Source organism: Mchenga conophoros, linkage group LG4, assembly GCF_057382185.1.
Source record: "Mchenga conophoros isolate Kocher_MC1m ecotype Shallow Benthic linkage group LG4, M_conophoros_male_GT1.1, whole genome shotgun sequence".
NCBI lineage: Eukaryota > Metazoa > Chordata > Actinopteri > Cichliformes > Cichlidae > Mchenga > Mchenga conophoros.
The window spans coordinates 32,207,496-32,225,543 of record NC_140529.1 but is presented as its reverse complement, the minus strand read 5'-3'; the positions used below and the strand labels follow the sequence as shown (position 1 = coordinate 32,225,543).

General features: G+C 38.7%; 1 protein-coding gene across 1 annotated transcript; it reads right to left on the bottom strand.

Annotated features, from left to right (window-relative positions):
- Window positions 1-4,359: 4,359 nt before the first annotated feature.
- Window positions 4,360-17,031, bottom strand: itgb3a (integrin beta 3a). The gene is made up of 15 exons (XM_085271845.1): window positions 16,735-17,031; window positions 15,633-15,718; window positions 14,960-15,164; window positions 14,450-14,702; window positions 14,145-14,307; window positions 13,686-13,847; window positions 13,503-13,598; window positions 13,326-13,415; window positions 13,077-13,211; window positions 12,567-12,996; window positions 8,664-8,886; window positions 8,160-8,260; window positions 7,807-7,923; window positions 7,252-7,418; window positions 4,360-6,871 (listed from the first exon to the last, which is right to left on the bottom strand). Exons 1-15 carry the CDS (start codon window positions 16,868-16,870, stop codon window positions 6,806-6,808), a joined length of 2,430 nt encoding a protein of 809 aa, XP_085127971.1. The 5' UTR covers window positions 16,871-17,031; the 3' UTR covers window positions 4,360-6,805.
- Between the last annotated feature and the right edge of the window lie 1,017 nt (window positions 17,032-18,048).

Here is an 18,048-nt window from a genome sequence, read left to right as displayed (position 1 = left end):
TTGTCTGATCGTGTAGAAAATTTTTCCATTTTTACATCATGGACAATAGTTACCAGAGCAGAGTACAGTACAGTTGTTAAAATTAGCGTACAGATAGTGTGCAAACAGAGCAGGATACTGAAAGGTGTTTAAATAGTTAAGAATATTTAGAATAATTAGAAAAGTGCAGATTGTGTATTGTACCTGTGCATTAAAAAGTAGACATGTAACTTACAATAAGTTAGTGTATATATAAGCTGAGAAAAAGTAATGTGCAGTTATAACAGTAGAAGTTGTTGCAGCACTGATGTAGACATCTATGTTTGTTGGGAGCAGTTCTGATTGTACAGCCTGACAGCTGCAGGGAGGAAGGACCTGCGGAAACGCTCCTTCATGCATCGAGGATGCAGCAGTCTGCCACTGAAGGAGCTCTGCAGTTCAGCAACATTTACATGCATGGGGTGGGAGACTCTGTCCATCAGAGATGTTATTTTGGCCAGAGTCCTTCTGTCTCCCACCACCTGCACTGAGTCCAGGGTGCATCCCAGAACAGAGCTGGCCTTCCTAATGAGTTTATCCAGCCTCTTCCTCTCAGCTGTCAATAAACTGTTGCTCCAACATACCACACTGTAAAAAATAACGGATGCCACCACAGAGTCATAGAAGGTCTTTAGAAGCACTCCTTGGACTCCAAATGACCTCAGTCGCCTCAGCAGGTAGAGTCTGCTCTGACCCTTCCTGTACAGAGCATCAGTGTTGTGGCTCCAGTCCAGTTTATTATTCAGGTGAACACCCAGGTACCTATACGAGTCCACTATCTCAATGTCCACTCCCTGGATGTTCACCAGTGTCAATGTGGTGGGTCTGCATCTCCGGAAGTCCACCACCAACTCCTTGGTTCTCCCAGTGTTGATCAGCAGGTGGTTCTACTGGCACCAGTCCACAAAGTCCAGAGTCCACTGTCTGTACTCTGAGTCGTCCTCACCTGTGATGAGGCCGACTATGGCAGAGTTGTCAGAGAACTTCTGTTGGTGGCAGCGTGGGGAGTTGATGGAGAAGTCTGCAGTGTAGAGGGTGAAGAGGAACGGTGCCAGCACTGTTCCCTGTGGGGCCCCTGTACTGCAGACCAGCGTATCAGAGACACAGCCCTGTGTCCTCACATACTGTGAGCGTTCTGTGAGGTATGACAGCTTTTGCCCTGAGATAATCTACATTAAACAACTCTTATGTAAATCAAAATTTCCAATAAACCAGTAGTATGTCATTCTTTTATATAGCATTGTGTTAATGGGCCCATATATGAATATTCGTTTAAAATGTTTTTTTTCTTTTATATATATAATGTTCAAATGTTCAAAAGTTACACATGCCCAAAGTTGAGGCGTGAGCCAAAAGCTGAAGTTTTAAACTGCTGAGTAGTTATATACAGCAGAATACTTCTTGAAGTTCAGCTGCATCATGCCCACTCATCTGTTCAGTCTGACTTTCAACTGCTCTGAATAGAACTACTTATAGACTGCTATAATGAAAAGGATGTTACATCCGAGTCTGAAAAGTGCCGCCATTATAGAAGTGCCTTAAACCTGTTATCTAAGCAGGAGACAACACCTTTGGTTGCAAAAATGATGATAACGTAATTACATGATGTTCTTTTTGTAAATCATAATTCCAGTTAGATTCAAAAAGAGGAATAAAGCACATTATGCTTCAGGACGGGCCTTTGTGGCTCACTGAAAAGAAGGAAGGTTTCATTTGTTTGCATCTCTTAAAAAAAGCACCAGACAGCCTTCACATAAAAGTCTTACCTTAGCATCACCCATTATGAAGTTTGATTTTCAACTAAACTGGTTCTAAAAGACTAATATTATCAAGGCAATGGGAAAACATGGCATTTTTCACTATATGTCAAAGACATCTTCATCTTTGTTGTTGAGATTTGTACTGAAGTTACCTTGCTAGCCAGTTTAGCCTTTACCTATCTCATCTCAGAATCAGCCTACTACTTTGTGCCTTAAGTGTGAACACTTTCTTACATCCATTTAGAATAGAATAGAATTGAAAAGAACAGAATACAACAGCCCTTTATTGTAATTATATATGTTAAATTATGGGTGCTCCATGCCAACTGTGGAAAATATAAATAGTAAGACAGCAGGAATAAATAAATAAAAAAATAGGAGACATATATACAACCAAGAGAAATGTATACAAAACAAGAGAAAGGCACACAATAGAAAAGGATCACTGGAGAACAAAGTTCTTGGAGGTAGTGCAAAGGACTTGGTCTTAGTATAGATTATAGGCAGATTTCCAGAGCTAAAAGAAATGTCACTCATGTTGCTGCACACAATTTATCACAAATCTAACAAATAACCAACAGGGGGTGTCATATTATCAGAAACTGAGCTACGTTTTCTTCCCAGAATAAAAGGTCCATTCAAACAATTCAATACACTAATGGTGCAAGGAAACAGAATAATAAAGAAACATTTTTGATAACACACTCATATATCTGATAGTAGAAACAAGGCTAGACACTGCAGTGACCCTTATGTGTTAAACTACAATACTTACCTATCCTTCAAAAGCAAGGGACACTAATTAAACACTCTTGCTTGATCAAGTTAAAACAATGTTCATGTAGGTGGGTGCTCAATTACTACCCGTACAACTGTGACTGTGTGATCACCTCAGGTTCCAACATCATAGTCAAACACACTGACAACACAGCGATAGTAGGCTTGATCTCAAATAATGATGAGTCTGTCTACCAGTATGAGCTCAACCACCTAGTGAGCTGGTATAAAGGGAATAACCTTCAGCTGAATGTCTGTAAGACCAAGGAGCCAGTAGTGGACAACACTAGAAAACAGCAGAAAAGCTTTCACCCTCTAAGCATAAAATGTGCCCATGTAGAAAGGGTGGATAACTTCAGAAACTCAGTGTTTACATTTCTCAGGCCCTGTCATGGTCCTAGCACATTAACACCCTGGTAAAGATAGCCCATCAATCCCTCTATTACCTCAGACAATTACAGACTCCTGACTGCTCAGAAACACTTGCAGCATGGAGATCAGTTTGAATGCGGGCATGACCACCCGGATGGGGAGCTGCACCCGATAGCACCATTTTGCCCTTAGGATGGTAATCCATACAACCTAAGCAAATAATAAATGTGAAATTTCACAAAGAACCAGAGATTCTCGCCACCCCAGCAAAAGACTATTTCATATGCTTCCATTAGTGATACAGTACCATGTGCTGGCTAAGAATGAGAATGAGCTTTTACCCTCTGGCCATTAGGCTGCTAAATGAGACGGTGACTTTAGCCCACCTCGACCACTACCTACCTACCCTCTACACATCTATTCATCTACACTCGACTATAGTTGCCCTACTAGTTATAAAAAAAACCCCAAACCAAAACATTTATTGTTTTCCAGTCTCTATTTGTGTTTTCCTCTTATTTATGCACAGTCAGACTTTAATATCCCTTTGTGTAGGGATTTGGTTTTCTCATTGCACTTGCATAATTGTGTGTGACAAAATAAACCTAATCTTGAATCCCCTGAGTGAGTTAGGTACATTTCTATGCTTAATGATTCATAAAAGAAATGGAAATGGTCAGGTACAAGGATTGGACTGAAGAAGAAACTGAGAAAGTTTTTGAAACACTTTTAGAAGGCTTGTAGAACTATTGCTCAAGACTGCTTTAAAAAATTAACCTGGATCCTTGGAAGCAAAATCTAAAGAAATGAGGGGTGGCTCAAGAGTTTTGTACAGTACCATAATTCCACTATTTCTGAAAGCAACATGTAACACAAGTACTGAAATTCAAATGCAATCATTTCTTGTTACTTTTGATTAGCATGTAATTACTGTGGCAAACACTGAATCATTTTTAACTCATTTTCATCAATCATTTTCTGCAAGACGGCAGGGTGTTACTTCACAGCTTTTTATTCTCCTAGTTTGTAGAGCAAATTTTACTCACGCCTAGCTGTGTTGATACAGGGATCACTATTAATCCTACCGCCTGTGTGACATCACAGCTTCACTAATCCTACATTCAGGTAAATATAATAAAATAGAAGCAAATAATAAACATTCAACATTTTGTAACAGCTAAAACTGCATATAATGTTAGGCCAATTGTAAAGTTTACCAATTTTGAAATAAGCCAGAAGTTAAGATATAAACCTGCACCTGCATGTGGCTGTGAACAATTAAATTACAAGTGGGATAAAGTATCTAACCCGTTTTCCTAATATATGAAAACACAGTAAATTCAAACAATATATTGTTTATGTAAGGGTTGTGTTAAAGATATTCTATTATCAAAGTACTCAGATGCAATGAAATATCACTCAGACACTTAGAGCAGTTTTAAACGTGCACGGGTGAGAGACTCAGGGAGAGACTCACACACCTCCTTGGTGCAGTCTGGCTTTATTTATACACATCATGAAGCATACAAAAAAGGAAATATCATCCTTATCTTGTCAAGAAAACAGGTGTGGTTTATCAAAAAACTTCGTGTTCTCTACAAGGTTGTTTCTTACTCGTGGGTGGCGGTTTCCTGCTAGTGTGAAGGCAAACAGTGACAATGTGAAGGCAAAGACTGATAATGTGAAGGCAAGCAGTTTCCGTTATAAAGTAGGGAGCCAGCAATTAAAATATGCAGCTGGTTGAGTACAGAACAGAAATATAAACACTCTTAGCTGATTATTATATGAATAATAAAATCTTAGAAAGCAAAAATACTCTGACAGGTTGTAATTTTGTAATGTAGTGGTTGACATATTTGTCAGGCTTACCTTTTGACGTGTATGTGCATTTTGTGTTTCCATGTTCAGACTGCTTGTAGGGGAGAGCTGCCTTTTGTTTTGTGATCCTGTTATGGTTATAGGTTGTATATTTTGTTTCCTTTGGAGTTAGGTAAGTTTCTTTTATTTTCGTATCAGGGATGTTTTGTTTGTCATGTTGCCCTTGTACCCTCAGTCTGAACCAGAACTTTAACACTAGCAGACCATAAACCTTTGTTTTTTTTTGTTTTTTAAAATAATACCATTTTGACTCCTCCTTCATTGTTTTAACTTTATGTTAGTCCCCAACCCCTGGACTAGCCTGGGGACATAACAAAGCCAGGATATTGAAATGCTGAATGCAAAGCAGTTGAAAGCAGTACTGGGTAACAATTTGGATACTTGTAGTGATGACAGCAATATGTAGATAGAAGAGAAGTATATCATATTGCATGAACTGCATACTGTAGATATGTGAAAAAATATCCTGTGTGCTTCAAAACAGGAAGTGTTGACTAACTTGATAGCAGATAAGTTGTTGCAGAATATAGTTTCCAAAACACACATCACAGTGAAACTGTGTGCATGATCATAGCTAATTCATTATTAAAGTATTGCATAAAATCAAGTGACTATAGGCTTATTTTCTATTTCTTTGTGCAGGGATTTGATTTTCTTGCAATGCCTCCATAACAAAATCATTTTATTATTTTTCTTCGTATGAATAGAGTTGGGAGAAAACAAACAAAAACAATTAGCTCCTTGCTGAAGAGTGTATGAGTGAATGTTTATTGCAATTTCAATTTTCTGTTTTAAGTCAGATCTTAATAAGCAAAAAATATATATACATTTTTCAAAGGAACACACAAGTGACACACAAAAGTTGCTTGAATATTTGTGTCTTCAACTTAACCGCTAACAACTTTAGAAGATGTGAAAAAATGCAAACATCCTGAGAGAACCACGAATGTAAAACCAAAATGTACGTCACATTTCAGAGAGGCTAAAAAGGTGTGGCACAGTGGTGGTCAGTAGAGAACTGAATCAAATCAGACTTACATTTACAAAAGCAAAGGTACAACAGAGCACAGAATAAGTTATATATTTTACAAAAGAAAAAAATATATATAAAAAATCCCCAAAAGCACCAAAATAGAAGAAAATCTTTATAGAATTATGTTATAAGATTATTGAAGTGGCAATTTCTTTTTTGCATTTAACCTTCTAAGACCCAAACTTTTTCATAGCATGCATTTTTAATTGCTCTTTGCTATTTGGGCTGATTGGGACCTGATGAATGTAAAAACAAAGAATTATGTGATTTTATTTTTTACCTGATTTTTGTTTCTGGGAAAAATGAGATCCACATATGAGGACATTCACTTTAAATTTTGATAGAACAGTGGAACTATAATGTCCTCGTAAGTGGATATCAGGACCTTGTAGAGCAAAATTTTGTATTTTGGTCTAGAAAACCCAAAATGTGATGTCCACATATGTGGACGTTCAGGTCCTAGGAGGTTTAAATACAACGTACATCCCAGACGTCACTATAAACTAGATCTGCAGTAGCTGCATTCTTGCAGTTTCGTTGCTGCTACTGTTATAACTGACTATTAGGAAAAAGGAGAAGTGGTAATGGGTGTACAGAAATATTCATCTTAAAAAATATTGCAGTGGTGGACACAATACCACAAAAATGAGAAACCACAGTAACAACCAATCTCCTTTTCTTAAATGCACATTTAGTATTTTAGAATACACCAGAAGTGAAACAGTGTAGAAACAGAATGACTAAGAACACAGCCATCTGTTCTTTATAACAAAACATTTTGTTTTGTTTTTTCCTTTTATATTATGTACAATCATTACATCAAGTTCTTGACCACATTAACTGCTTTTTCAGCTACAGTAGCTGGTCACATGACAGTGTACAGTATGTTCATTTGCAATCCATTTCTGTGCTGCTACATTCCCTCTTTGTCGTTGACCCCTGAGATTTTCCTCTTGGCCATTAGTCGTTAGTTTCCCCGATATGTTACATTGGTAAAGGTGGAGGTGGCTCCTTTGTACAAAGGATTGTTAGCCTATGAAAATAAAACAGTGGTGTTTACTTCAGCTCCATGGTGATATGTAACATTGCCATATGCAGGCTAGACTAGAGGGCAGATATATTCTGTTATTACAGTGTATTGGCATTACTTTACTTGTATTTAGAAAATCACTTTTCAAAACAAAGTTACAAACAAAGTAAGTGCTGAACAATAATAAAAGCAAGTAAAAAATGAATATCATGGAAACAATTTAAAATTCAAAAGAATAAATAAAAAGAAAAAAAAAACCCTATACATATTCATGTTTGGGTCTTAAAATTGAAAAAAGATTTGTTAAAAGCACTAGAGGTTATAGAAAGCCAAACGATATTGCTTTTGTTGTACTCTGGTGTTTCAATGGAGTTATTTCTCACCGTATCCCATTTGGCTTTGGCTCTCTCCTCCTCAAACTTGGCAAACTCTCTGCGATCTTTGATTGTGACCAGCAGCTTCCATATGAGCAGGCCAACAAGGCCCAGTAGCAGAATGGCTCCAGCCACTGACATCAGCACCACCAAGATGTCAGCACCAGGCTGGCACTCTGACAGACATGAGAGAGGGAGAAACTGAGCTAATTCACAGTTTTTGGCACCATGTTTGCTAAGAAATGTAGTGCAATCAGAAGTTAAGCAATCAATGCAATCTGGTGACAGACATTTCACAATTATTTGAAGCATCAATGCAATGTGTCTGAGTTTCTGTGGTGTGGGAGAGTGTGGATGTGGGTAACTGGCTGATCATGTGTTCTTTAGATAATAACACATTACAAGATGCACACACTGTTCCCCTGTTGCTATGGCTGTCCAGAAAAACAGACTGAAATGGAACTCAAGCACACACTATTCTCCCCTAATAATGTGCCTAAATTATAACGCTCAGTTCTCTGGCAGTTTAAGAATCCCATAAATGCACACAAACTTTCACAGTACCTGGTTCTTTCACGACGCTCAGAATGGATTTGCCGGCAACATCTACATAATACTGGAAGTGCTGCACGCAGTCGTTCTCATCTTTGTACGAGCAGTTTACTCCATTGCGTTTTTCCGCTTGTGTGGGACGAGATCGTGTGAAGATGAAGAACAAGGTAATACATTGTTTTAAGGTATGTTTATGAGACTAAAGTATCGAGCAGTCCACAATACTCTTTGACCACAATGTTTTCATGAGGCCTCCAAATACTTTTAATTTTATTATGCTCATATGATCTGAAGCAGAAATACAACATTACCACAACAGGCCAGGATAGCAGCAATAAAGAGATTAGAAATGGTGGAGTTCTCACCCAGGTTATCCACTACTTCAATTTCATCGGTGCACATTCTATTACAACTGTTGTCTTTGATGTACTGTCCTCTCTTGAAGTGCAGACAATCGACACACTCCCTGCAAAAACAGTAAGTGGTTCACTTCGTATGCATTCAGCGGACATCACACATTACATCTCTTATACATGATAGCGTCTGCACTAAAAAATATGTAGGAGTAGTTTGTGTTATGAAATGTGGAAAACGTAAGCAAACGTGAGTTATTTGCAGAACATTATTTTGCCAACAACAGGTAGGGCCCTGAGAAGCCAAGTATGCTGTCTACACATAGGGATGATTTGATAATTGTTCAATAAGTTGATCAATCACTTACCCTAAAATTAAACAAGATATCTCACTAATCCAGTGAAATTGTTTTTAGGGTTAATCAATTTGTCCAAGGAAAATGTGTCTACATTTGGTTGAAAATTACAAGTTCTCATATGATTTTTCTGTTGTTTTTTCATCTCTGATTAACTCACTTTTTTAGCGTGCAGGCATCAGGGCAGGTGGGGCATTTCTCACAGGTGGCTCCGTAGGCACCAGGCTGAGTGCAAAGGCAAACTCCACAATCACAGATACCCCGGCTGCTGCACAGGAAACCACTGCTGGACATGCAGGTGTCTGTGCGCGTGGTGCAGTTGCAGTTTTCTCCTTTCCATCCTGCGTCACACTTGCACACCCCACAATCACATTTCCCGTGACCTGAAAGAATGAAAAAGAATGAAAAGCTAATTCTTTGTGGCAGCATGGTGATGCAGTGTCTAACATGGTAGAGGCACAGCAAAAAGATCCTGGGATTAAATATAGGTTTCAGCCTGACTGGCTAGACCTAGGTAGGTTAATTTAGGTCAAGGTGTGACTGTAAGGTGTGCACGTTTCTGTAAAAAGACAGTGTCATTTGTGGTATAAAGTGAGTTTTTGGTTAGACTATAAAAGTGCTCAAATTTATTCTGTAATACTTGAAATCAAAAATATACAGTTTAAGTGCACAACTACAAGAGGGACACAAACCTACAAAATACTACTTGCATAAATATAAATGAATCTGTGTGCACATTTGTCTGTGTGTATACTTACCTAATTAGTGTGCTTAGATAGGATGAGTGTTATTCTTCATGAAATGAATGCAAGGTCACTGTAATGTTCTTTGAAGGAAGTGGAATTAGAGAGTGAGTGTTTGAGAGAGAGATAAACCTTTATTAGACCCACTCGTGGGAAATTTGTTAGAAAAATGACCAGAACTAGCATGAAACAGTAGTACATGCAGAATCCAATTGCTAAAACTTCAGTTAAAAATTACGAGAAAATAAAGATGAAATAAGAAAGAAGCTCAGAAATGAGCAGAGCTGCTGTAACAGGCTGCTGCACATGGGGGGCCCCAGAAGTAAAGAGTGTATGTACTATGTTTTAAGTGATGTGGTTTTATTGCTTAATTGTTTTAGGTCTATATTTAGGTCTTCATTGTCATTCATTGTAAAAAATGATAACTTTGCCTCCTTTGTCATGACCTTTGCTTGAACTGTTTTGTTTAAATAATAAAAAAGACTAGTCAGCGTTTGAAAACAATCATCTGTTTCAGATTTCTTCCCACATCATTCTAATCTTCCCTTGAAAATGCTGCTGTGTTAAGCAATAACTTGGTAGCTGTTTTTGCATCTGAATTACTCAGCAATGGGAGTCACGCATTTCCCTTAATCATCCCCACTGTGAGAAGGGCAGAAAATGTTCTATTGTGAAAGTACAGTTTAATGATTCCTGATCCCATCGGGCAAGCAGGCACACACAGAGTGACACAAACATCCTCAGATGTTGTGAAGCACAGAAAGCATGGAAATACCCAGTCATTTTAGGAAGCTGTCATCCATTTCCTGAGAAGATTGGTTGGTGAGCTTTTCTTCCTGCATTACTGTGCAACACCCCACATCAGCACATTACACCACCTTGGATATTATTGCAGAGCTCCAGCGACAACAGGGTAGGAAACTAAACTGGCATTGGATGATTATGAGCCAAGCGAGTGAGTCACAGTCCATCTGGATCAGACAGGGGGAGTGACTAGTGCTGAAAGATCACAGAAGGTGTAAGGGTAACTAATTCCAGAGCTCAAAACAAATCAACAAAGCTTCGACAAACAATTCCACCGTGTTCACCCTGTCAGCTGAGGCTTTTCTTGTTAAAATGTGTTTTAAGCAGGGCCGTCCGTGTTAATGGTTAACAATTTCACATATAAAGCCCGGCGGTGGAGTTGTTGTGTAATCTTTCTCAGTAACTCTGTCAACAACATAAGAGCTGAGATATGTATAAAGGCTTTGGAAACAAGAAAAATGCTTTGAGTCACAAGTTAGTTTTTGTTTTTCTCTACACAACACTTAATAGGAGTCAGTATTTGTGCTGCTTTCATTAACTGAAAGATGATTCACAAACATGAAAAGGGGTTTTTAGTTTTACATCATGCTCATTTCTTTGTGAGCAAGCACAATAATTCAGTCAATTAAACAAATCCCAGAGCACAGGTTAATAGTGGGGCCACGATAACAGGACAAGGACAGGGACAAAGACAGAGTACTAAAACATAACCTTACATTGTTGGAGAACAAGCGGAAACAGAATCTAGTAACGTGTACTGATGAGGAAAGGTAAAAAAACAAAAATCAGCAGAGGAATGCAAACTTTGCTGTAGTCTCCTCCCTCCTATTTGTGCTCCCTGGGGCTGTGCTTGCTGGCTCCTGTTCTTGAGCCCTGAAACAGCTTCATATCAGTAGGAGATCTGCACACCCACAGGGAACGTCACAGAGATTTAACTTTTTTTATGCCCTGTGTCGTGGTAGCTTCAACTAAGATGCAGACAAGGGACACTCATGCTTTAAATACCACTTCTGCACACTGCGGTTTAGCACTAATGCTCTATAGACTGACTTACACCAGTGCTGGCTTTGTGTCTGCAAAAGTTAATCTTCCTTAAGAAAGAACCTGTGTGAGCATTTGCCTTGTTGACACAAGTATGTCACATTTGGATATCAGCTTGGCAATGTATGTTTATTTCAGGTAAAACTTGATTCCAGAGGATGCATGCCTAATTTGGGGCTTTCGTGTCATATTTCTGCACTTTACTGAAAATTACAGTGGACTACTAACTGTCTCCAATTTCAATAATATACTTTAAAAAATGTGGGTGACTGACTAACATCTCTAAAATGGATTTTTCTTACACGTCCTGTAATGAAAGCTGACAGGATCTTTCAGGCTAACTTATTGTGTCTGAATGCACTTTCTTATAGCTCCATGAGCTTTGCTTGTAAGTACGTGATTCATGGTATTCGCGTCCTCATTACCGTAGAAAGAAGAGGTACCTCAGTAACACAAGTCCGTGTACTTGACATGTTTACTCCAAAGTTTGAGTAAACACAGAATGAGTACTAACCCTAATAGGAAAAGTTTCCTTATTTCTTTTAAAGAGCAGTTTCCTGTTCTACTATTAGTCATACTCCTTCTTACCAATCATAGAGCCAAAATGCTGCAACAATAAATTACTCAAGGACAAAGCTTACTAAAGTTTTATTATTGTAATTGAGTAACTCTGTAGTGAGTTGCACCAACTTGCATTTGGGAATGATAGAGATAGCAATTGCATATCACAAAAACATAGCAGTAAATGGGTGTGTTCTCTGACTGGCCTTCTACAGAGCACAGACATAATATTTGCAGGTCTGACAAAGCGTTGGTCATTTGATAAGTATGATTGCTTATGTTTAATAATTTTGTACTAATTTACATGTCTGTTATAAGCAAGAAAAGACTGTCTTAATGATGGCACAGGCACTTTAAGTAGCCTAGTTTTTTGGCTTATCTACCTATGTAATAGGAAAACTATGTAAACCAACTGAGATATGTTTATATACAAAGAGAGAAAGGAAGAAAGCATACAACAAAGCCTCAGAGCAAGGAAAGAAAAGGGAAGAGAAACTTCATTTTTCCTGCTCTTAGTGAAGAAAACAGCTTTTAATATGATATAATATTATCTTGTGTATCTTTAGTGCCCTGCAGGTAGTTCAATGCCCATGATTTGATATTTTCAAAAGCTGATTGAGTGAAGGGGGATTTTGTGTAAATCCCCAAATCAGCATGGAAACATAACCGCAAAACTAAGAAAATATGCTTGATGTTTTAATAACCTGGACATTTTTGCAAAGTCTCTAGAATTTCTCTAGATCCTTACTACAGACTTTTTAAATGTCATGATTTTAGAATAATATACTTGCACATACCACTGCAGGTTTACTTTGATTTCAGTTTGTGCATCAGGTTTTGTGCTATTGCAAAATGTTAAACTGATGGTTTAAGATTTGACGATAAAAAAAAAACAACAACGACAATTTACTCACCAGAACACAGAGCTCCTTTAAAGCGCAGACAATTGAAGTCATCGCATTGACAGTACTTTCCCCACACCTGACCAAACTCTCTTGTATGACACGAGCACTGTCCACACAGACAGTTTCCTCTTCCACTGCAGATTGGGCCCTCTGGTTCCCGGATGCAGTTGGCATTATCAGATGGACTGTAGTCTTCAAGTGAGCACTCACAATGCGGGCCCAGCCGACCTGGGTGACACTGACAAACACCACAGCTGAAGGTCCCGTTGCCGTTGCTACAGAGGGGGCTGTTGGCTTGTGCCTTTGCCTCACACTCACAACCACAGGCAAAATCCACCGTAACCTCAAGGGCATCTTTGAAGCCAAGAGGTTTGATGGTAAAGGTGCGACTCTTCTCCTTAAGACAGCTCCGCAACTGAGCCTCAACACTGAATGACACCTGAAGAGGAAGAAATGCCTCTTTGATAGTCTGTGTAGAAATACTGGATGCATACTGAAGATTCCTGAACCGTTACTTACTGTGTCTCCAATCTTGAGGCCAGTACAGGACTTAATTCCGGGGATGACCTCTCCATTTAGACAAGTGGCGTTGAAAGAAAGATTTAACTCCTCTGGGACATTCAACAGCTCCAGCTCCACTTTAGACCGAATTTTCTGCTCAGATTAAAGGTATAAATCACATATTGGTTCTAGTGTACCTTTACAGATCAAATAGACAACATTATTTTGCAAATTCTACTTGTCTTTCCAACCTCAAAAACTCCTTACCGCATATGCCTGCTCAATAAGCTGAATAACATTCCCAGAATCACCAGACAGAGTTCCCACGGTTGTGCCTGGAATAAGCTTACTGTATTCCTGGCAATAGAGACATGGTGGTAAGATAGTGAAAGTTTTTTACAATAGTAAATTTATCACGTGACACAAGCAGTCCATTTTCCTTACATCGTAAATTGGTATCACTTCGTTGGTCACAGCAAAAACTAAATTTATGTTGTTTGCGGTCATTTTTTCCGTTAATAGCCCCAAAGAGGGATAGTCCTGGAAGACACCAGAAGAACATAGTTTGGAAAAGCAGCACTTTGTCCAAAAACATTTAAAATTATGCATTTAACTGTCTCTCTTTACCAGCACTGTAGATTTGTTGTAAAGATTGTCACTATCAAGGTGACACTCTCCATCATTCGGTTGGACAACACCAGCTATGCGCGCATCCAGAGCAATATGAGTTTTGGCATCAGTGGTAAACACCAGAAGATGTGACGCATCCGGACGCCAGCCAATCTTATCCTAATTATGATGGATACACAAATATAATATAAAATATAATATAAAAAGTTAAATATACCATAAAAAAAAGATAAAGCATACAGCAAATGTATAATTAAGTTGAAAAAACTACCAATATGTGTTAAAAAAAACTCAAAAGGAGCTGATAATAGAAAAGTATATGTTTAGAGACTTATGTGTATATAACATCAGCTAATAGGAAAAGAAAACATTCTTTTTCTTTTCCATAGGGTCATACTGTGTTGCAAAATCTCTGAGGACGTGTATCTGTAGTTGACATATTTATGCTATTTATACCTTGCACACCACCGCCTGCATGACAGCATCAAATCCACCCTCTGGAGCATCCCTGTTTCTCGATATCTGCTGTTTCCTCACCTCCTCAGTGAAACGAGATACCTTCTCTGTCAGTGACAGCACATTCTTGAAACTGAACTGAGCCTGGCATTGTACACCAATCCTGTTTATATTAAGCGTGAGATAGTGGGAAAGTGAATCAGTGAAAAAGGAAAATCAATTTCAAGTTGCTAAACACATCTGGTAGAAAAATCTCCACCAGAGCTCCTTATCTACTTTAAACCTAACAACAGCATCATACCTACCCATAGCACGGATTACTGATTGCCTGTGAAGGAAAAGTGTACATGTATGGGGACATAGTCTTGTCCACAAAGGCCCCAAACCCCATATGCAGGTTGCTTGTTTTTTTGCCCATGGCTGCAGCAAGATCATTGCCCAAGGTGACGAGGCGAGCCAAGTCATCGTTCATTGAATATGAGAGATCCATCAGATAGTAGAGGTCCACGGGATAATCCTCCACCTGTTTCACAGACACAGTGAAACGTTTGGCATCACCTGAGGGGAACAAGAAGAGGACCACAGGGTTGGACAAGGGACAGAGGATAAAACTGATTAACTACACAGCACAATTAACTCAAAAGGTGTCTACTACCAGGAGAAAAAGATGTAATATTAATATCAGTTTACATCCGTCATGCTATTTCTACATGTAGAACAATAATAATGACTCTTTATGGCTGGTTGCATAATGGTGCTGTTGCATGTATCTCCTGATCTTTATACAGATGATATCTGGTTGGGTGTTAACATACCTAGTCTTAGAGTCATCTGGAGTTTTTGAGGCTTGATCTGAGTAACATCTTTAGCTGTTCCTGATGCCTTGTCACTAAGCGGCACATCCTGCTGAATAGTGAGGGTGCTGGAGGGAAACTCCAGTGACGCTGCGCTGCATCCTTCTTTTAGTAGATTCTCTTTTAGGTCACAGCGAGATTTGCCAGATGCCCCTTTCCCAAACTCCTGAAACAATCACAGCCATTCTGTTGGGCCTTTTGCATTCATTAGTTAATTTAATGTATATAATACAACAGTAAGTGGCTCCATAGTGTAGTGGTTTATACATTTTCTTAACAAACAAAAGAACCCCAGTCTCCAGACATTATGATGAATCCCTTTAGGCATCTGGATGTTAACCCCCTCCCCCCCCAACAACAAAAACAAAAAACAACAACAAGAAAATTGCCAAACAAATAACCAATATCTGTGGAGGTGCCTGTCCTGGCTATTTGGACGCAGCAGGACAATTTTCTCTTAATTATGCTTGAGAGCCTAGGGTGTATATCTGTGTTGACTAGGTACCATGAAAAAGCTTTAGAGGGTGATGGAATGAAGCAAGCTGGTGGGGAATGAGATTTCAGTTCTAACTTGCTTCACTGAGGAGTGAGGGGGAGGAGTGAGTAGAAACCGTGTCTATGTGTGTGTTTTTACCTCCTGAGAACACCATGCACAGCTCGGGTGAACAGCCAGACACTGTTGACATGTTGTGACCCCTCGTGATGTGCATACATTGGAATCTGTGAAAATGACACCCAGAAAAATGTAAAAATACATGCAATACTATAGAGTATAGTGTCTTTCTAACTTTCCAACCAGTTTGTTGACTGGTTTTACACGAAGTAGCACTAAGATGCTACTTAGCTCTTTTCAGATACTATAAGATTCTAAGTGTTTGATACAGTCTAAGAGGATATAATTAAATTCTTCAAATTGAGTTGAATGTGTAAAAAGTTAGAAGAATAATGAAGTCCACTCCCTTTTCAGTGCATTCTCTTGTGAGGCCTTTGGGTGTGGCTGATTGTAGATTAACACTGAAACACGGTCAGCAGTGACAAGTTTGTTAAATGTGAGCTAAAGTAAATGATCTGAGAGAATAAGCATTATATAAAAACATGACCTAAGTTCATTCAGTTCATAAATAAGTGCCAATAAGTAATTATAGTCAGACATAGTCAAAGATCATCTCATGTAAATGCACTTGCTTACTACACTCACCTGATTGTATGTTGCTTTTCATTCACAAAACTTAAGTTCATTCATTGATTGGCTTTGTTTTGTAACAAGCAAAAATGATCATCAGTGAAATCAAAAGTTAGTGTGAGTGCTAAGGTATTTAAGTTGAACTGATGACAAGTGAAAAGAAAAGAAAAGAAAAGAAAAGAAAAGAAAAGAAAAAAATATTAGTTAAGTTGAAATAATGAGCGTTATAATGTGGAGTACAGAGAAGCCAGAGCAGGTCACCTTCCAATGGGACACACATCCCGACTATTTTCACTCCCTTATAAGGAGAGGTGGCGAAAGCTACGAGGAAGCAGCGCAATTACAGATCCTAAACAGCAGCGCCTATCTAGTTAAGATATTCAGCTGCGGTTTTATTTTTCCTTTTCAGAAAATTGTAGGTTATTAAATAACTGTGATCACACGCACATGTATCGACTTTATGCTTTCAGAGACATGAGACAAAAATACACATCGGCAGGTGAAAAAAAATAGCCTAAGGCTGAATAAAATATTATTCATTAAACCATCTTACCGCAGACGTTTGATGCTGTGGACAAAAGGAGAACCAGTATAGCTAGACGGTCTGTTAAAGTCCCCATGACTGGACAGCAAATGAACCGGGATCTGAAGTGAGTCGTATGTGTCTGTGCAACTTCACGCTTCCTCATTCTGCATGTTGGGTCATAACCCACCGCCTAATACTGTAACAAACTCCCATCGGGACAGTATTTGTCCCGTGACATGTTTAGACTGCTCTCTTAGTTGTTTGATAACCATCGGTGCTGATGGATTACTTGCAGGGTTACAAGAGCAACGAGTGTCGTCAGAAATCAAGCACACAAATCCTTCTTCATTTCGCAGAAGTAGAGAAAGTGACTCATCGGACTGAAATTAGGAGTCTTTGTACCTTCTAGAGACATTTCTTAAGCAGGTCTGCAGAACTCTGAAAGCTGTGGCTCAAACAAGTGATGAAATGAAACCGTGATTAGATTTTGAGAACATCAGCGGTTTGGCAACGCTTCATAAGAAATAAATACATTTTTAGTTAAATATTGCTTTTGGTGGAAATGATATGAGGGACGTCAAAGAGAATTCCATCAACAGAATAAAATAGCTCTTCACTGTCGTTGTACACGTGCAACAAAATTGCGCTAATCACTAGATTATTATACTCTAAGAATGGTCAACTTTTGCAAAAATGCCTATAAAAAAGAGTTCCCACCAGAATGAATGCATTATTTTATCACTTGCGAGTGTGAGCTTACAACATAGACTACAAATGCCTATTAGTCAGAAACCTGAACTGCAGTGGCAGACTACAAGTTTAAGCTTTACAAAACAAAACTGCTTAAAGTGGCTGTTAAATCCTGTTAAATGTTATTCGCTTTGCATGCCTTCATGCCCTCTACTGGACCGACAGGAGTACAGCATATAACAGTCGCCTCAAAATGTGAAATGTGTTCTGGCAAAACTAGAAACACATGACATATCATGTGGGGTTCTATAAGATTTTATAGAATCCCTAAAAGAGAAAATAGAGTAAATGGCGATAGATTAACAGCAATAAGTAAGTGGCAACTACTTGCAGGCCTTTCCTGATTTTGTTTTAATGTCTGGCTTTGCTTCAAGCTATTATTAAAAGTTCACTAGAGACTTGAGTTTCACAGCTTCATGCCACGGAAGACCTCCTTCGATTCCAGTAAATGTTGGAGCACTTGGACATGTGCCAGCTTCTATAACAATCGAACAAGTAAGTTACTTAAATAAATACATTTTAAAAATGAGGAAGAAATTGGATAAACAATTTCCTACAGAAATCAACCCTGGGAAGTCTGTGGTGGCAGCG

What these genes read in the sequence shown, in the direction of transcription:
- itgb3a (XM_085271845.1), bottom strand. Translation starts at nt 16,870, where the DNA reads ATGAGGAAGCGTGAAGTTGCACAGACACATACGACTCACTTCAGATCC. An exon ending in GATGCCTGCACGCTAAAAAA is followed by an intron (nt 8,261 to 8,663) that starts GTGAGTTAATCA and finishes CTGTTTTTGCAG; the next exon opens with GGAGTGTGTCGATTGTCTGC. An exon ending in CCAAAGCCAAATGGGATACG is followed by an intron (nt 6,872 to 7,251) that starts GTGAGAAATAAC and finishes TTATTTTCATAG; the next exon opens with GCTAACAATCCTTTGTACAA.